The 21,148-nt window shown below is 37.2% G+C and overlaps 1 protein-coding gene across 1 annotated transcript in view; it reads right to left on the bottom strand.

Moving 5' to 3' along the window:
* The window catches only part of AGPS (alkylglycerone phosphate synthase), a 52,380-nt gene that overhangs the window by 16,749 nt on the left and 14,483 nt on the right, over positions 1 to 21,148 (bottom strand). The window contains exons 4-13 of the mRNA XM_072341274.1: positions 18,615 to 18,735; positions 18,463 to 18,537; positions 17,478 to 17,549; positions 15,921 to 16,000; positions 14,697 to 14,777; positions 9,643 to 9,768; positions 7,525 to 7,633; positions 6,964 to 7,091; positions 5,008 to 5,059; positions 2,644 to 2,720 (exon numbers count right to left, since the gene is read on the bottom strand). Coding sequence (XP_072197375.1) covers positions 2,644 to 2,720; positions 5,008 to 5,059; positions 6,964 to 7,091; positions 7,525 to 7,633; positions 9,643 to 9,768; positions 14,697 to 14,777; positions 15,921 to 16,000; positions 17,478 to 17,549; positions 18,463 to 18,537; positions 18,615 to 18,735 — 921 coding nt within the window. The remainder of the gene's footprint in view (positions 1 to 2,643; positions 2,721 to 5,007; positions 5,060 to 6,963; positions 7,092 to 7,524; positions 7,634 to 9,642; positions 9,769 to 14,696; positions 14,778 to 15,920; positions 16,001 to 17,477; positions 17,550 to 18,462; positions 18,538 to 18,614; positions 18,736 to 21,148) is intronic.

Below are 21,148 nucleotides of genomic sequence, written 5' to 3'. Positions count from 1 at the left end.
TACAAGCAACAAGTTTTTGCTTTCCATGTACACAGCATACCCTCTGGTCTGTAAGCACTGTTTGCTGTTGTTGCAAATAAGAGAAAATATCAGGAAGACACACTTTAAAAAAAATTATCCCCAAAAGAAGGCAAGTCTTTTTCTTGACAAGACAGTTAGAGCTACAGAAGTGATAATGAGTTGGTGTGTCACCTTTTTTACTCCTGTCCAAAAAGGTAGAATAGGCAACAACTTACTATCTACTACTGAACAGTTCTTAAATGCTTTCAGCAATAAGGAGACATTTATAGTTTATCAACTACTCCTATCAACTACTACACAGGCAACTATGGTGACAGTAAACATCACTGTTCTCAAAACAGTTGTTATAACAGTGTGCCAGTGCAAAATGTCTACATGTGGTAAAGTGCTATAAAAGAAAAACCACTTTTAAACTTGGGGCAGAGAGCATAGGCCAGTTGAAATAAGAAGAATACTATTAGATTTGTAGCTACTATGGGTGCAATGTAGTTAGGATGTTTGCATAACTTTGTTTCAGTAGTGAGAGTTTAAGAGGTACAATTCAGCTTTTCAAAACCAGTCCAAAAAGCCTTATTTTCTATATACATGTTGATTATCAATTGCTCCAGTAAACTACCACTACTGAGCAGGTTTCTGAAGGAAAGGAAATGAATAGGGACATTCAGGGTCAGGCTGGACAGGGCTCTGAGCAACCTTATCTAGCTGTAGATGCCCCTGCACACTGCAGGGGAGCTGGACTAGATGAACTTTACAGGTTCCTTCCAACTCAAACAAGTCTATGATTCTATAAATATAAAGCCGCAACAAAATTTAATGACCTCTTCATACTTACAAATGGTTAAAAAAAACAGGAATAAAGGACTCTTAGTATGTAAACTAATCATTTTTTTTATTATTATTTTCTAAAATCCCCCTCCCCTTTCCAGTGGTGCTCATCGCTTCCAGTCTCCATTCTGTTTGTGGTAAGTTGTTACTTAAGCTCCAAAGCAGATCATAGGATGACACATTAATAGCCAAGAAAAAAATATCCTTCGTGCACAACAGTCAGGTCACGAATACATCCATTACTCACTATTCTGTTTAGTGCTTCCTTGGCTGAATACATTATCTATGCTGCAACTTAACTGAAGGTAACTCTAACCATGGGAATAAAGGTCTGTTAAAATGTCATTTTACAGTCCCTTCTCAATCTAGAGCTATTTGTATTTCATCTAGTATGTATCTTCTGTTCTGTTATGCTCAGGAAGCACTTCACAATTCTCTGGCAGAGCCATTGGAGGAACTAGCTACAATGTGACCTAGTAGACACAAATAATACCTAGAGCACTTCTTATTAGTGAACAGTCCCAAACTGTAGGAAGGTAAAAACCAGAAAGATTTTGTGCCTATTTTTTTTAAGTTATTCACAGGACTACTTCATTCAATAGAAAGAAGTGAGTCTGACATGTTCTAATGTTTGCTTTTTCTTGAAGCTTTAAGTAAAATATCATAGCCAATGTAATCAATGGCATACTCAAGAAAGAAACTAAGTCAATGAATGTCTTCATGAATGTATGAAGACAATGAAAGTCTTCATACAGCAAGAGATCACAAAGCTTATCACTATCCATAAGGAGCAGAAGTTATAGGGACTAATCTGTAGATAAAGTAAATACTTTTATATATTTGTAGATAAAGTAAATATGAGTCTCATGATTGGTAAGACTGCTTTCTCAGCTCCAGATGTGTTAGTAACAGCTTGTGTCAGTATTACACACTGTTTGTTTCATTTCTCAAAGTGTTTCTTTCCTCCAGCAGAGCTGGAAGGACTGGAATTGACATACAAATGCCTTGGTAAGAAGTGGTGCTTGTTGCAGAGAAAGAAGTAGGTTCAACTGACTATGATTGTTTCAAACCGACAGCAATTCTATTGCCACTACAGAAGCTTAGGGAGGAGATGCAAAATAGTTTTGGGGTTGTCTCTAAACATAATAGATAACTCTTTGCAAAAGGAAGTCACCAAAAGACTCGTGGCATTCTTTACTTCAGCAGTATGAGGAAAAGAAGCAGAAACTGCTCAAGATAATCAACACAAGCCACTGGCTTTCAAGAGAGGCCACTCCCTGAAAACATTTAATACCATCAGGTCAGAATTCAATGTTCACCTCCTCCCTCTACCTGAAAGTCATTTAAATCCGGGAAGATACCATTTGAACGTGCACATTTGCAGGAATTCTCTAGCTGATTTTGAAAAAAAAAAACAAAAAAACAAAAAAACCATAAAATTTTATGTAAAATCACACCAGACTAAAAAGTGGTACTCATTGGGATGAACTTCAGGAAGTGCTGAACCCTATTTGTATGGCAGTTCAAATATTGTGAAGTTCCTCCAAATTTCTAGTTTAGTGTGAAAATGCAATAGTTCACTGTTAGACAAGACACTTCAATCTAGGGATACAATTGGTGAAAACATCCATGAGAACAATTCTTATGGAGCTACTCCTCAAACAGTTCATCTTATTTTGGATTAAACTACCTTGAGATTCTCTAACTCAGAGCTGCATTAGAGACAGTACACTGCAGTCTCAAATTCTATGGATAGCAGGCAAAGTTCTAAGCAATATTAAACCCTAAAACGGTTACCTTTGTGATGTAGAACTTTTTCAATCCATCCAAAAATGATGTAAAAATGGAAGCAACTTGTGGTTTAAGAGCGTGACCTTTGGAAAAAAGCAGCAAAAAGCATGTTAAAGCACTCAGTACCCTTTAAAATTCTTACTTCAAAGGGCAAAAAAATAGCTTGGAACGTAAAGTTGCAAGAATCATTTGGAGAACTTTGCCTGTCATAATCAAAGCAATCTTTCTCAAGAAACTTTAAGAAAAGGCTTTTATTAATTTTTTAAGAGGCATACAAGCAACTGTGCACAAATATTCCATTTGGCACTTTAATTAAAGCTGTCCTAGTTTAGATCTTCGCAAGTGTTCTGCATATGGAAAATTTTGAAAGAGCACTTCATTATTTCATGCTATAAAACTAAGGAAAACCACTGACCTTTTTTGCAAAGTTATGCCAAAACCATTGAAACCAGTAGCCAAAAAAATGGTGTAAGTTAGGAGTTAAGCAATTTTTTCCTTAATGGTTATGTCACTTGTGCGAAATTTTCTACATAAAGTTAGTAATTACTTCCTTAATCACATACGGAAAACTAAAATTACCGGGGAACATAAATGGTGTCTTGGAGTCTGTTAAATTAACATCTCTGCCTCAGGACTAAGTTAAATTGAGATGAAAGCCTGTTACTGTTTGTTCCATTGTTTTCAGTCTCAAGCAACTTCTGAACTCCCATTACTGCTTCATTTTAACAGTCTCACATCTGGTCTTCACGCTGTGAGCCCAATTCATAAAAAAAGTTATGCACCATTTACATGATACTTCCTTCTAAAATACTTCACAAAGTACTTCCTCCTGAATAAAGCATGAACTTCAGTACTTCATTGGTCTCCTTTCCTCTTCAGTAATGAGGGCTCTCACTGAATACAAGAGTAAAGCCCAAGAAGTATGCCTCTAAGCACACTAAAGTGAGGACACAAAAAAGCAGCAGAAAACAAAAGGGTGTTAATTTATTAAACCACAATCCATAAAAACTGATAATAGTTCTACTTAATAAAACCACAAAAAAAATTTAGAGGCACCTTGGGCATCTTTTACTGCATAAACTGCAACCTCGGGTCAAAGCCAAAAAATAGAAGAGTCATTAATCCAGTGTTGGATTTAAAGCTTATAATTGGACAAACATTTTCCCAATTGAAAAAAAGGCATCCACTTTCTATTATACATGTTTGTGAGAGCGAGTACAACACAAAAAGATGACCAAATCAAGCAGCAATGCTTGCTAGGCTCTCAGGTTTCCAGATATGACTATTTCCATTCCAAAGTTCAGCTTTCTAATCACCAGACTAATGCCAGCTAAAGTCAATATTCATTACAGAGGCTTCTGTCCAAAACACATTTCAGAAAGACTGTCCTGTTTCAGAAGTATTAATAGAAGATTTTAAGTTCACGTTGTTATCCATGCACAATCAAAATCATACGGCCTCAGCAAGTGCTTCAGGTTCCACGACCACAAGCTTTTTGGGTAGTGGAAGTTTAGGTTCTCTTCATCAGTGTCCTCAGCCAGAACGCATCTTTTGCCAAAGTTTCTACAGCTGAAAATGACAGTTTCCCTTAAGAAGGGCTCACAAATGACTGCTTTGCATGTCTGACCTTGTCCTATTTATTTCTCTGGATTCTGTAACACTCTAGTAGCTTCACTGACTTTAGCCTATAGCTTGGATCTGTTTGCACACATCTAAACAAACAAACAAACACGACAAAATAAGCCCTCACTTTTGACAAGTTCCATTGCTCCTCTCCACCCCTCAAAGCAATCACTGCTATATTAGAGAATTTCCAAAATAAAACAACACTTCTCAGGAACTTGTACACAGCCAGTGATATTATTAGGAAGTTTAGACCAACCTACTTTAACCAACTAACTTAACTACAAAATAAGACACCTGCCTTCTCACCCTACTCTGATACCTGACCTGTCATTGATATTCTTCACAACAAAAGGCTTCAAGCAATATAGTACAAAGCTACCATTTTTACTCCTTTAGAGTAAAATAGAGGTGGTATCTCCAGTATTTTAAGCTTCCCAGTAGGCTATGCACTTTTAATAGAAAGACTGCAAAAAATCTTATGCATTTATATGTGCAGTCTGGCTTTCTACTGATTGCTGTTGTCAGCAGTGTTTTTCCAGAGGCAGACAGACTTTTGTTTCTGAAAGCACAAGTGACAACATTAGGAATTAGGAATTTCAATGCAGAGATCATCACCTTCTTTGTCCAGTTTTGAGGAAATTTATTTCCAAATAAGACGGACTTTTTTCCAAAAACGAGAACAAAACAAAAACACCAAAAAACAAAGCCCTTGGAAAAAATATTCGCCTGAGAAAATCTACTTACCAAATTGAAACTGTGCATTGTCAACAAGGCGAATTGATGCAGGAGCACATCTCTTGGGGACAGTTAGGGAAATAAGAAAAATGAAGGATAAAAGGTCTATGAACAGACATGCTGAAACTCACAACAGAGACATTATCATTTAAAAACAGGATACAAGGAGCAAATTTATTATCAAAGATACAAGGCCATTATCATCACTGAAAAGTGGGGATGCTAAATTTGTTTTCTTTTGAGAAGCAAGTTCTATTACGTGCACCGCTCAGCAACAGCTAAAACATCAGTGTGTCATCAAAACTGCTTTGGTCACAAATCCAAATACTACCATATGGGCTGTTATGAGGAAAAAAACTCCATCCAACCTCAGTATACAAATGTTCTGTGAACAGATCACAATTAAAGTCTGTGTCTGGAACCAATCTGGACTGCACAAAAATCTGGAGACCAGTAAGAGTAGTTGCCTTCAACTAAACAACCTTCTGGGTCATACATATATGTTCACAGCCTGTAATCTCAGACAGTGGTGTCCAATCATGCAAATACAACTAAGTCTGAATTTTAGGCTAACCTTCATGTAATCATGTGGATGTAAAAGTATTCCCCTATCACTTAACTTCCTATGTACACTCTGTGTTGTATCGTTCAAACACAATCTGTCACACAGCTGCAAAAGAGGGAAAAAGGAAGGAAAAAAATCTTACCAGGCAGGCTGATAAAAAAAAAAATAAATGCTGGATGAGGGGTTTTACTGACACCAACCCAGCCTACAACATGCAGGAGGGTTATTCTTACTTTAAAAGTAAACTAAGAAAGACCAAAAAAAAAAACAACCAAGCTTTTCAGTAGGAGATCACTTTAATTGCTACAAGAAGACACCAGAAGAATGGAGAAAGTAGTTTGGACTTAAATAAGAGTGACACAGTAGTAGCAACAGAAGCTTAGTAACTGAGTGACATAAGTGGCTAATACTGTATTTTTTTTTAACTCTATCCCCTTACTTGAGGAAACGATGTTAGCCCCTTAATTGACTTAAAATATTGATGATGCGTACAATTAAGCATTCCTAGGTTACTCAGATGCCTTTAATAGAAAGAACAAGCACCAGCAGTAGAAGTATACGACAGAAGAACTGGCAAGAACTGATAACTAGCATTTACATGTCAGTCACGTACCAGTTTGAACAACTGGCTTGGAACATTAAGTCATTAATTTAGACCCATCACTGGAAATATGTACAGCTGTATTTATTTTGGCATTAACTAAAACATTTCTGATATTACTTCCTCAATATATACTCCCCATCACTGAAGTGATTTAGTACATTAGTACAGTGCCAAGGAAAGTTAGTCTGGAATGGTAAAAAAGAAGGCTAGCCAGTGCAAGACTTGCTTGGAAGCACAGGTATTGAGAAAAGCATTACACAATTTGGATACCAATGGCCAAGTTTTGCCACCTGAAACTCACTTCCTTCTTGTCTGACCATGCTATTCAGAAGGCTCTACTTAAACACTGATGTCTAAGAGCAGTTCTGCCTTAGTTCACTTGAACACACTGCAGTTCAAGAAGCATCCTCTACAATTTGCACACACAGCCACATCCTTCCACTGCATGACTGTTGTTCCTTTATCACTTTGGAATCAGAAATCAACTACTCTTTATTTGTCTGCTGCAACTTAATTCCTTTAAATACTGGTCACTTCAACATACTTGTGAATAACTCTCCAGATAAACCTCTCCACTGAAGGAGATAAAAAGCCAAAATCTCCATGCTGGGATGTACTAACACCAAAAAAAAAAAAAAGCCTCGGGGCCATATATACTTAAATCATTTATATTATCTCAACTCCTTTCCAGCAATCAATAATCAAGGCTAGAGCATCAACACACCCCTAGTCCTAGACCCTGGACAAGGTTAGAACTAGTGTACTTGTGTGAATTCAACACTGAGCTTCTCCTTACCTGCTTTGCCACTTCCCTTAGGCAGGCCACTCCTCGTTCAAAGTTGGGGAAGACCACAGAGCCATATTTCTGGTATTCAGGAAGTGGACGAATCTTTATCGTAACTTCAGTAACCACCCCCAGAGTTCCTTCAGGAAAAAAAAGAAAAGCACACAGTCGTGAAGTGCTACAGAGATGCAATTCCTGCAAATCACCCAACAACTGTTTAGCAAGACGTTCTCAGGTAATATCAGTCAGAAGTCCCAAAAATTCAGTATTCCAGAAACAAACAATTTATTCCTGTTAATTTAGATGATGAATTCCGACAAGCCACAATGTCGGAAAAAGTCATGATGTTTGTTACCAGATGTGTATAGAAACTCCACAGATCTGTTAAAAGCACTGTTTAGTTGCTTAACTTCAGTCCTAAAAAAAAGCCTCACTGTATTATCCCAACACACACAGAAAAAAATAGTGCCTGCATATCACCATCTATAGACACACTGGAAACCATAGCATTAGAGATGCTCAAACCAGCAAGCCATAACAGAAGCTGAAATAAGTGTAGTTACATGAAATTACCTTCAGATCCCATAATAAAGTGATGGATATCAGGTCCTGTTGACATGCGAGGTACTTGACAGTTTTTTTCAACTATTCCTCTTGGAGTTACCATTTTTATATGAATCACCTGTTTAAACAATAAACAGTAACTATACACACTAGCATTAAGCAAAGATTTTTTGATATGATATTTATTTTCTGCAAGACGCATGTCATGCTTGATGCAGCTCAGCTCTGCAAGTTTTATATATTCTGTAGACAGCACCAAGGACTTCTGGGATAACCTGAGGACCACTACCAAAACTGTTGTTCATGCAGCATGGTTTATCCCCACAACGGACTGTACCAAATTCTATGCCAGATCAATTGTTGGCCACATGCAGACTGTGACAGGTAAGACTGTTTTTCTATCCTCGGAATAGACAGTGTTCTCTTTGAATATCAGCATTTAAATTCAGAACATAAATGAAAAGAAAAAAAAAAAAAAAGAGAGGGCTTGCAGCAGAACGAATGTTCTTTCTTGCTTAAGTTTCCCATTAGAATTGCTACTTGATGAAACTAATCTAATTCAGAAATCAGCTGCGACAGAAATACTTCCAATAGGAAGAAAAAACACGCTTGTGAAACACACTGTCAATATTAAGTCCTCTATAAGAATAATACATCTGTAACCACCCCATACTATCCAATTCTTTCTTTAAAAAGAAAAATAAAAAAAAACCTTTCTTGGTGTAAGTGTAACTTTCAAATACAGACAAATTAGTGGGATTTCAACTGCCTTTCTGTCCTTAAAACATTCAAGTGTGGGTAACTACATAATTTTTATCCTGTTTGAGAACTTCATTATACGCATTTTATAAACTGTTGATTCTGCACCAAGTGGGTTTTAGGGAGCACACCTAATATTGCTTCTAGATATAAAAATTTCTCAGATGGTGAACACTTCCCCAGAAACTTTCTCCCTGTGACATCAGGAAGCTCACTAACTGCTCTCTATCAACCCTGAAAACAGTTTTCCCCTAATGAAAATTTCAGAAGCTGCGTTTTAGCCTGAAGTTTTGCTCCCACAATAGAAAAGCCTTCTGTGCTTCACATCTTTCTGCAAAAGCAAAACTATACCATACTGTAATGCTTCAGGCAGTAGGGTACAGATGAAGCTTTGTTAGCACTAGCAGTTTCAACAAGACATACTGAATAAGAACTGTACTTTCTGCCAAGTCAGTTCACTGATAGTAAAGCGTCGTGTCTGTCCACAGAACAAAAGTGTTTCTGAATATAACATGATGAGAAAGCCCGAGGTGTTAGGGGATCCATTACAAAATGAGTGTTGCAAGAAAAAAGGGGGAAAAAAAATAAAAAAAATAAAAAAATCAAGAAAGGGCTTTGAAGTTGAACTTCAAAGCAAAGAAGCAGGAAAATCTGAACAGTGATGACCTGACTTCAATATATTCACTATAACAGAAAAATTAATTTAATTTCAAAAATGTTTTAGAAATAAATTTATTAGCATTAATATTGAGATGAACCATTTTAACGCTTTGAACAATTAAGTACTTACTACTATTACTTACTACTTACTATTAAGTAATTAATAGCACAATACTGCCATACTTAATTCTCTTGTTTCCTTCCTTATTGCTCCGATATACCATGCAATAGGATTACAGTTCACTCTTGTTTGCACACAGGGTCAACTGATTTGAAAAAAGCCTACTTAGATTAGGGAAGTGAGATGGTAGAAAGAACTAATCGTTGGCTGTCAGCATGAATTGATTCCAGCAGACAACTTTAAAAAGAGTAGAAAATAGCATGCACTGTTGGAAAAACCCTACAAATTTAACAGTATTACACTGAGACTATCAGACAGTGTGAACAGTGGAAAAAAGCAACAGGGTAAGGGCAAATCAACACAATTACTTAAGCTATCTAGTAAATACAAAGCTGAAACTTTCCAATTAGCAGCAGTGTTTACTAGTGCTAATACCAAAAACAAACAACAATCTCAGACAAAACTTGATGCCAAAACTGTATCACTGATTAAAAGAAATAGTTTCTTCTCCCTTCCATGAGTTATTACAAGAGTTAAACCTCCAAGCAGAAGAATAATTAATTAGAACAAGTATTAGAAATATTTACCAGATCTTCAATGTTTCCATAGATGTTTTTCTTCATGCCTGATGCTCGTGTTGCTACCCATCCTCCCAGTGAGCTGAACTCCATGGAGTCTGGTTCATGGCCTGTACAGAAGCCACTTTCAGAAAGCTAAAGAAAGGAAAATCACATTCTACAGAGTCTGCATTTGCTTAGCACTTCAAAATCTCAGTATTTTAGGCTTGCTTGTTTTAAAAGGAAGGGTTGGAAGGAGAGTATGGGGATCTACAGGCCTGTCAGCCTGACCTCCGTATCTGCCTGTTTCCCGCAGTGTCTTCTTGAGGAAGCTGGTAACACATAGCTTAGACAGATGACCTCTTAGCTGGATAAAAAAAAATGGCTGGACAGTCAGGCCCAGAGAGTGGTGGTAGACAGAGTTAAATCCAGCTGGCAACCAGACATGAGTGGTGTTCCCCACAGGTCAGTATTGGGGCACCTCTCGTTTAATATCTTTATTGATGAGCTGCATGAGGGAATTGTGTGCACCCTCATTAAGTTTGAAGATAACACCAAGGTGGAAGTGCTGAACTGTTTGAGGGTAGGAAGGCTCTACAGAGGGATCTGGACTAGATGAACTGATGAGCTGAGGCTAGTTATGTGAGCTTTAACAAGACAAAATGCTGGGTTCTGCACTTTGGTCACAGTGACCCCATGCAGTGCTACAGACCTGGAGCAGAACAGCTGGAACGCTGCATGAAGGAAAAGGATCTAGCACTGTTAGTCAACAGCCCAAGTTCACTACTGTGCCCAAGTAGCCAAGAAGGCCAATTGCATCCTGGCTTGTATCAGAAATAGTGCAATCATCAAGACTAGGGAGCCAATCACCCCTCCATACGCAGCTCTGGCAAGGCCACATATTGAGTACTGTATTCAGTTTTGGGGCTCCTCACAACATGAAAAACATCAGCGTCCTGGAGAATGTCCAGAGGAGAGCAATGAAGCAGGTGAAGGGTCTGGAGCAGAGGCCTTATGAGGAACAGCTGAGGGAAATGGGATTGTTTAGTCTAGAGAAGGGAGGATTCAGAGAATTTATCATTCTTTACAATGACCTGAAAAGAGGTTGTGGCACGGTGGGGGATCAGCCTCTTCTCCCAGGTAACTAGTGACAGGGAGAGAGGTAAAGGCCTTAAGTTGTAGCAGGGACGGCAATGCTTCAACAGTTGGACTAGACAACCTTAGAAATGGAATATCCTGTTGATTCACCCAATTATTCTAGCCAAATTTTGTCTTTGATACACAAATGAAATGCAAATTGATTCTGCTCCTACTGTGCATGTGCTGTGCTACACATCAGTCTGTAATACTCCTCCCCCATACTTTAAAACCAAGACCTCTATTGTTTGTAAGAAGGTGAGAATTCAGATACATATGGAAAAAAATTATAAATAAGTAACTGCCAACTCTGCACAAATGCGGCCAATAAATAAGGCACTTAATCTCTTGTTCTTTCCATTCTAATGTGATATGCAGCAGGTCTGCAGAAAATGTGAGCAAATTGGCTGTACTTAATTCTCTCAAGGAGTGATGTGTTTTAATATACAGCCATCTGGTTGGGCTTCCTGTATGCAAGGCTGTCAACTACTTGTGATGCAGATCATGCATTCCTGTACATTAAGTAGTCACTTGTTTCTCATTTTTCTGTATTAGCTTGGCTTTGCCATCTGCACAGCACCTGAGGTTGATTGGATGCCCTTAGAATTGCAACACCAAAGCTGTCAGGCAGAAAGAATTAAAGGCCCAGAACTCTCACACTGATAACTGTGTTAGTGTTTGAGACTATCAATTTGCACTGGGCAACTGAAATAAATAAATAAACAACTATGTCCAACTAAACCGTTGTAAGTACAACATTTAATGTGGGTCATTAACTACACTCTGTAGTGCAAAGTGATTCTAACTTCAGTGATTGAAAGTTATTTCTGTGTAACATTAACTGTGATTTATTGAGCTCGTGGTCCTTCCTCTTACTGGAAGAACTTGTGACTTCAGATGTTTACTGATCACATTAGGGAAGGGTTCCTACACTCTCCTTATTCTCCAAGAGAACAAGAAGTTTGCTTCAGTACAGCTTAATTATTTCTACAATGCACAGCAAACAACGGTGCTTTTGAATCCCTGTAATTGACTGGGCATGCACAAAGCAGTAGGTTCAAACTCTTCAAACACCACCATATAAATGGTATGTGCTGAGGACACTTAAAGCGTAGGGGAGAGAGACTGTGCTATGTACTTTCAAGACAGGATGGCCAGCATGGCATTCTCATCCAAAATGCACAAGTATGTACTAGCTTTTCTACAAAATTCACAATTTGCTTGCTAATAGTTATTATAACAATAATACAAAAAATCTGTTCTAGCTTCACTACTCTTCATCACCTCTGATTCTCTTCTGTTGACTAGTAATCATTTAGCTTTCTAAATCTGCTGTTTATTTAGCAGTTGATGTTAGTTACAGTTGTAAAGTTCACAATAACTGTGAGTGAGCTAAACTTCTAAGTAAGGTCAGCACTCAAAATATCAAGGAGACATCACACCTTCTCACAGCTTCTAGATAATGCTGGTAAAGTCAAATGCAGCAGTAGAATCTGAAACTCCTGTGAACATCCAAGGAAAGGAAATCCACATCAGCACCATCTCATAGCATGTTTGCAGGAATGGAACATAAAACCCTGTATTTCTACTGTTAATACAATGCAGCCTTAAAGCAAAATTCATCTCACTCTTGCACTTTTTGATTACTACTGCAGCAACATGGTTTCTCTGAGAAAAAAAGCCTTTTCCACTCTAGCTTTTACTGCCACTTCAGCAGGGACTCTGGCCAATCACACATTCTACCCCCCTTGCCACCAGAACTCAATTTCCTCCCTTCAAGCCCTGCCCATTTCATTTAGCTGTACTTGCACATGTGCACAGTATTCACTCTTACTCCAGATTTTGAGGGTTTTTTTTTCCCACCCTGCTCATCTCTACTTTGCTCATGCTGTGGCAATATGAAAATCCTTCAATCCAAAGCTTACTTAATACTAGCAAGATACAAACCCAGCAGTCTTTCAAAGAAATTCCCTTGGCTGCACTGTCCAAATGTATGTAGGTTGCACCAATACTAATGCCTCTTAGAATCATAGAATCACCAAGGCTGGAAAGGACCTAAAAGATCATCCAGTCCAACCATTCACCTATTACCAATAGCTCCCACTAAACCATGTCCCTCAACACAACATCCAGTCTTTCCCTGAACACCCCAAGGGCTGGTGACTCCAGCACCTCCCTAGGCAGTCCATTCCAGTGTCTGACCACCCTTTCTGAGAAGTAATACCTCCTAATGTCCAGCCTGAATCTCCCCTGCCATAGCTTGAAACCATTCCCTCTTATTTATTTCCATGGAAACTACAACAGATACAAAGACAACAACAACACTTTGATAGAAAAGGTTCTCAGCTACAGAATCACCACCACTGCAATGCATTTGCTCTATCAGTGAACAGCATTACTTTAGAGCAACTCTTGTATATCGGCATTCTATCTGTATTTCAGTGGGCACTTGCACTGACATTAATCACAACAGTACTTGTTTTGTGTAGCATAATTTGAACTTAACCTGGAGTCTTCATCGTAATCACATTCCACTGAGTACTTCTGTATTTCCAGTTTGTACAATAAGAATTTTTAAAATATATGCCCGTACACATTAAGAAGGTGATCTGATTTGGTATTCTTTGCTCACTGAGAGAGTCACACAGAAGTCCTGAAAGTAGTAAGAGCTGTTCCACACACAGTACCTTTTGTAAGAAAACTCATCCATTCTCCAGTACAGAACAAACAGACAATCATTATTCTTTCCATAGAACAGAACCCAAATGAAAGATTCTAAGTTTTCCAATTAAAAGGATTCAAAGAGAACTACAATAGCAGTATTATAACCCATACGAGTTATAAACAGAAAGGGAATACTGTTCTATACTCTGAGAAAAAAGAAGTAGCATTTAAAGGATAGAATAGTAACAAAATACCATAAACTAGGAAAACAAGTAAAAAGATCTTTTATACAGAGAATAAACTACATTTTCATTTTAGTTCAAGCTTTAATAGTAGAAGAACTGGAAAGGTTAAAATATTACATTGAATGATATAAAGGAACAAAGAAAATGTTAGGAAAGACTAACTTTCTCATAATAAACTGCTCTGTCATTTAAACAAGTTTTTTTTTGTTTGTTTGTTTGTTTTTCCAAAAAGTCATTCAGAAACAAGCTGTTCAAATTAAAAACAGCCTTCAAATCTCTGCATTGTAAATCTCACTGTAAAGTGCCCATAGGCACTAAGCTTATACAGCAATTAGCTACCAGAATATTTGAGTCTTGGAAGTTAAGCAAGAAAAACTGCACATCTTGAAGAGTAGTAAACAAACACCTACAACCTGCCTGATTATCAAGGAGCACTGAGAAAGACCCTGAGAGGGTGCTATGACTCATCTGAGAGACTGCAGTTAAAAGTCACTAGAGATCACTCAGTAGTAAAGGTGATCTAACTTTTCATTGGACCCTTATTTTAGTCCACCCTCCTTCCTTTATGCTACATTTTCATAGCCAGACTTAAGTAGCAGCAACAGTAGCAAGTCTGTTATAAGCTTTAACCCTTCTGAAGTAACTACCTCTCTCCCAAACAACTACAACACACGCAACAGAATGAATCCAAAAGCTTTTGTTGGTATTTAGTACCAAGTGTCACATCTTACAAACACAACAGCATATCTAAGGCCTGAAATAGAAAGCACAGTATTACATCCTGCAAATTGCTTACTTACTGGTGTACAAGTCTACAAGTCTTGGGTGTACAGCTATTAGAAAAAGAAGTCATTTAAAAACGTGCATCAAATACAGCATCCATATGCAGTCTTTGCGATTCATAACCAAGAATATAATAACTAGAGTCCATATGAAAACACAAGAACTAAGCTAGAATTGAGTGGCCTAGACAATATATGAGCAATAACGTGGAATAACATGGAGAAATACTAGATGTCTCAGAAGGTAAAAAAATACCTGTTTTTCCAAATCTTGTCCGATAATGCCAGCTTCCACACATGCTGTTAAGTTCTTCTCATCTACCCAAAGAATCCGATTCTGTTAAGAAGTGAATCAAAACTAATAATCAGTGTTTATTTCCTTCTCTAATGCTATATTATCAACATTATCTAGTCATATTAACACAATTATAGTTATTAGACCAGGGGAAGCTAAGCCTCCTCACTCCCTCCAACAGTTAGATAACAGGCTAGAGCTTATACAGCCTCTACAATAAGTAACATTATTAATCAGCTCATACTGAAAACATTGACAGAAACAAAGCAGAAAAAACAGAACAAATTAATACAAAAATCCTACAGAAATTAAAATACAGCATCTCTCAGAATGAATGCCATTTAAGGTGCTTGAGTCTGAATATCTGGACACTAGGCACACCCCAAGAAAAGTACTCTTGTATAAATTCCTTAGGTTAAACAGACAGCACTGAAGTATCCCAGCTCTGCTCTGGGGTTTTGACACACTAAATTAGAAGTAAAACATGGTATAAGATGTCAAAGTATCTAAGTACTTAAGAAATTTAAGGTACTGGGAAGGGTTATACAACAATCCTTTACTTTGCAAATTCTGGAACGAAGGCTACATTGTAAAAAGCAATATTTACATTGCTTAACATGACACTATTTTCATTTCTATAATCTATGGGCCAAGTGTCTGTCCTCCCTAAATAAAGCTAGTGATTCTTGTTGAAAATGAGTAATACTATCTGAAGGAGTTACAGATGTACAGTTCTATATAGAAATACATAGCCATCTTTTATTTCTTCAGTGAAGGCTGATACATATGATTTTTATTATTATTTTAAGGCTGCAAAAAAACAAACCAACAACAAAACAATGAAATTTACAAGGACAAAACTTCCTACTGGCCTTTCATGTAACCCAGACAATTCCTACATAGAAGAATGGTGACTTCCTCTGATTTTCTCTCATGTAAAACTGTACAAAGACTCAGCAGTAGGATTTTTCCAAAGTACACATACATATGAAGTATAGCACTAACTTCAACAAAAACATCACTTAAACTGAAGTACTAATTTAGTCATCACAGTACAATTTAATACTTCCACCTTTTTCTTTATTCTTGTAACAAAGAAATGTTGTTCTCTAGTGATTCCTTTCTCTAAAGTAACATAGGATGATTTAAATTTCAATGTATTTTTTTCCTAGAAGAGGTACATACCATTTGTGACGTATCCAGAGAGACAATTGTTCTTTTTTCTTCTTCAGGGCATTCGAGAGCACTAGAGACACTTGTTCCTCCTGAAAATACAGGATGAATATTGTGACTGTACAATTCTCAGGTAAATTCTCCCCTACCTTCCACATAACCATCCTTCTCTTTCTCCTTTCAAATACTGAACTTAGTAAAGATCACTTTTCAAAGCTAATAATTAGTATTCTAAGACTGTCCCTGCTCCCAAATTAAGAGTTTCACGCAATCAGGGCAATGATGGAACAGACATAAGTCCTTAACAGCACTTGATAACAAATCATGACATTCTGACCATCTTATCTGACCACTGTAAAGTCTGGAATGTAACTTTAAAACAGGGAAGGATAAGAAATCAAGTCATTCAAGAAACAGAGATAACTGTGGTTTCTATATACTCTACTGAGAGCACTGGAAAGGACACCGTACCTCTACCTAGAAGGTGGGCTGAACAGATCTGCTTACTACAGGAATGCAATACTTAACTGAAAGCAAGTAATAAACTGAAAAAGGTTTAACTATAAAAATGGGTGAATAAAAACAAATATCAAACTTCCCTGGAGGTTTCTAGTGTATCTTTAAAGCACATCACAGAACAGCCTCCAAGAAGTTTTTGGCTTCTCAAAGACTACAAAAGCCATAGGAAGAAAAAAAAATAAGATTATAATGCTACAGAGATCCTCACCAAGCTACATGCACAGTGCCGGCTAGTACAACACCAACACTCTCCAAGAGCAGCAAGACCCGCCAATTCTGTTTCTAAAGATAGGAAAGGTAGTGTTTCCATTTAATATTAACTCCTAAAATAATTTGAAGAGTTGGCTATAGTTCAATATACCAGGCTTGAAGAAAATCTAAAGATCTTCCTGTATCTCAGCCAACGAACAAGAACTAGTCAATACTGCTGTTCTCTATACTCGTACAACTGTAGCTGGGAAGCACTTCTGGGAGAAATAAACTCTGCTAGTTTGATACAACAGTTAACTGACATGTTTATATTATTAATCAGAAAACAACCTTCCTACAGGGGCTATGTGCTTGCAGGATGAGCACCAAGGCATCAACTTACTGCACTGAATTAATAGTTCCTGACAAAACACTAATCACAGAAATAAGCTTATGAAAGTCAACATCTCACGTCACCTGATGTTGAAGTCAAAAAGAGACAGTTTACCCTAAAAGTTTTAGAGGAAAAAGTATGTATAATTAATAACCTGAAGCCCTTTAGAGGTTCTCTAGACTGAGAAGGACTCAGGACCTAGGACAGTTTGAAGGCAAAATAGGTAGATTCAACTTCACGTAAACACTTCTCTTGCACTCTTAACATTCAAAGTGTTTTTACACATTCTGACTTTTGCTCAGCTAAATACAGCAACTTTTAACACTGCAGGACCACAACATTTAAAATTCAAGGGTTACTCCTAAAGTAATGCCTCCTACTATATTACTAAAACCACAGACTTAAATTCAAGAAGAATAATTTTGCACTAGTGATGTTAAACAGGTTTGATATTTAACACTACTTACCACCAAATGGTATTATGCAGAGATTATGTTTGCAGGCTAATTCCACAATTTTAACTACATCTTCATGGCAAACTGAAAAAGTTAAACAGGATTTGTGCTTGTTATTGTTGTTTAAATATCAGTCTGAATAGTCAGCAGCTCCTTTTCTGACACGAGCAAGAAAGATGTTTCAAAGAGTTAGGCGCTAAGCAGCGGGACTCAAAGTAAGAAGAGCTCTAGGGTACACTTTAGACATAAAACAACTCTACTTTTAAAAAACTTACTATATAGCCATGGTCTCCTGCTCACAGATTGAGACTTACTGGGAATTCTCAGGGTAAGATGGGCTAACAAACAGGGTAAGAATTGAGCTGGTTACCCAGGAAAATACCTGAGAAACATGACTCAATTAGAAAATTCACACAAATAAGTAAATGAAGTTTTCTCGGTTAAAGTTTCCATATTCTTCTACTTGATAAAAACAAGCATTATTTTCTGCTACGTTTTAAACTACAACACTAGTGATTATTCTACTTTATATGGGTCTAGCCAGCACCGCCATTTCTTCAAGTCAATCACCCTCCATAAAGTATTTTGTTTGGAGTTAGCAGGTGTTACACCTTTAAAATATTCTTTCAGTACAGTATATCATAAGAACAAATTTTTTATGTAAACATTTAACCACTCTTCTACCATCTCACACCCCAAACAACAAGCCATTTAGACAGCTATTCTTGGTACATATACAAGTTTACATCATACTGTGGTTACTGAAGTCACGAATTCAGCTATCACCTGAAATTTCACTTATATTTAGCAACAAATTTTACTTCCCTATTAAGACATAGGACTTCATGTTACAAACTCACGATTACCATATCCCCCAAAAAAATCCTTTGGGGTATCTAAGATGAGCGTGGCTGGCCAGACAGCTTCTCAATAACAACAGAGCACAGGAATTTAGTAAACAGAGCAGTAGGAAGAAGTAAAGAAACATTAAACTTACCAGGCCATACAACTATATCAGGAATTCGCTTAAACATTCCTTCCCTGAGTACAAATATCTCATGTAGGCAGTGTCCTGAAAAACAAACAATAAGTAATCAAGTTCAAACAGGAAGCATCTGAAGTACAGTTATATAAATGAACTTCTCTTACCATGAGCTCTGAATACCCTATCTTCAGCATCCTGTGAATATGAGATTTTAGTGGCTCTAAGATCCTGAAGAAATTCTTCATTTACAATAGATGGAGGTACATCATTAACATTTAAAGATGCCTACAATACAAGAAAATGTTTTCATTAAAAATAAGCAGCCTCTTGTAGCATTTCTTTACAGTTAAAAAAAGAAAAAAACTGTTCACCATTAACTAATACCAAAACATGGGTATTTAAGACTAGAAGTACAGAAGTTCTTTGCTTTATCTTCAGTCATTGATCCATTTGCCTTGCCTAGTACCCATCTGACTAGATGCACATACAGTTTTATCCCATAGCAAATTCTGACTTTTTTCCTGACAAGTCTGGAGAAGTGAACAAGCTTATAAGTGTATACTAGGTAAAATACTTGTCTTAAGGAATTCAAGATTTAAGAGAAACAACTGCCTGAACAGTACTAAAGACTGTTGATAAAGTTCAAAATTTCTCACACAATACAAGAAATACATACTTAAACCTTTTAGTTCGCTTTGTGAACATAAGTGTAATGCTTGGAACTGCTTTGAATGTTAAATAGTGAGATCTGAAGAATCAAAGAATGACCTCAAAGATCACCTATTTTCAACCCCCATACCATAGGCAGGGTCACCAACCACTACACCACACTGCCCAGAGTCACATCCAGCCTCGAAGAAGAAGGGAAGACTTCAACTTCAACCAGTATTCACGTGACTGCAAAGACCTATGGCGTATTTTGAAGAAACTACATAATTACATAGAAATTAAGAGGACTTACAGGATAATTTAGTAAAGAATATTTGCTTTAGGTAGGTTCATGACTGATAGCTCGCAAAAGCTCAGAGTCTCAAGTGAGTAGCTAACTATTTGTTTTATACTTTTCCATAGAAGACACTTGACCTTACAAAAATACAGTTTTAATAATGATTTACTTCTGAAAAAAGATGTGCTGCTTTGACTTGTTTTTTAAAGATGATGCTATATCTGAAATAAGGTGTTAGACATAGGAGAAAAAGGTTTTTTCCCTCCATTGTATTCACACTGTCACCTACAAACACCGAAACTGGAGATCAAGGTGGGAACAGGCAGGAGGTACACTGCTACTAAGAGATCCTGATTTTAGGGGTTAGTCATAATAAGCTGAGGGCTGCTGCTCTTAGTTCTTGCTAGTCTGCTATTAACATGCATTCACATGGTGCTATTGGATGAACTCAAGAGCAGAACTCAAACATGAAAACACAAGGAAAAACAAATATACTAAGTAACAAAGTAATAAAAGATCTCTGTTCAAAGAAGATTCCTGTTAGCTCTCCTCATATTTCAAACTAGCTTCCTTAAGAAATTTTTGTAGATAAACGCATTTTGTTTCAAGATGAACATCAAATGCTTGATGATCTTGGTTCTCTGTAAGATGGAGACAAATTATCTAGAGCAATTCCTTACAGACAACCATATTGGGCCTTTTTGTGTTCTACAAGAATTTATTTACATTATGAAGATGAAAAAAATGAAAGCTAATATTCATCTATATAAATCTTACGTAGGATACCAGATAAAATTTTTTTCCTATGGGACTGAGATATTTATTAGTTGTGCACTGAAAAGTTAGACAGGAAGCATACACGAACTAGGTTTAAACTGCTGTCCTTTCTATGTTGAAACTAAAAAGGAAAAAAAGTCATCAGGCCTTAAGGAGCAAAGTGCGTACATTTACTGGGGTAAGTTACAACAGAAAGGCTACACATGACAGGGAACCCTTCAGTCCTATGGAATAAAGGTAAGAAGAGATAAAGACAAATAGAACAAGAGGTCCTTTCCCTACTGTTGTTCCTGTATTTGAGGTCCTTTATGCTCTGATGACAACATACAGTGAAAACCAATACAGTGTGATAACCTGAAATATAAATCAGGAACTGTAAGAGAGACGTGAAAGCAGAGAACCTCTGGTATGGGAATAGCTATGAAAAGTACAGATACACAATGGAGACTCCAAAGAGTCCTACTCTGTATCAAAATAGTCAGCACAATAACAGAGGCATATGACCTAACAAAAAAGCAACACCGCTGGCAGATACCTTTCATGAGCTCTTCAGGACAGGCTGTGAAATCAAAATACCACTTGAGAATCTGCCCTTGTTCTCCAATTCTGCTTAATTTTCTATTTTCTATACACATAGGACTTCTGGTTATGATGAATTAAAGCAATTTTGCTGTGAACAGCTGCCAGTTAAGACCAAGGAAAAAACACCCATCAAGATAAAGTTTCTAAAAAATATATTGTAACACATGAAGAAACTAAGCAGATGAAAGAACAAATTGACTAGCAGAAGACTGAAGTGCTCAAGTTTTTCAGGTCCAATGAGATTATCTGCTTCAGAGAAAACACAATGTTGAACTCACTTCAGAAATGGGTAAATAAAACCGTTACCCAAAACTGTGTCACTCCAGTCACTGTACAAGAACAACCTCCTTTAAGCACTGCTTTGACAGCTATTTATTCAGGAACCCTCAGCCT

This window comes from Excalfactoria chinensis, chromosome 7 (genome assembly GCF_039878825.1).
Source record: "Excalfactoria chinensis isolate bCotChi1 chromosome 7, bCotChi1.hap2, whole genome shotgun sequence".
In the NCBI taxonomy this organism is placed as follows: Eukaryota; Metazoa; Chordata; class Aves; order Galliformes; family Phasianidae; genus Excalfactoria; species Excalfactoria chinensis.
The sequence above is the reverse complement of the archived record's forward strand: the minus strand, read 5'-3'. Positions and strand labels throughout refer to the sequence as shown.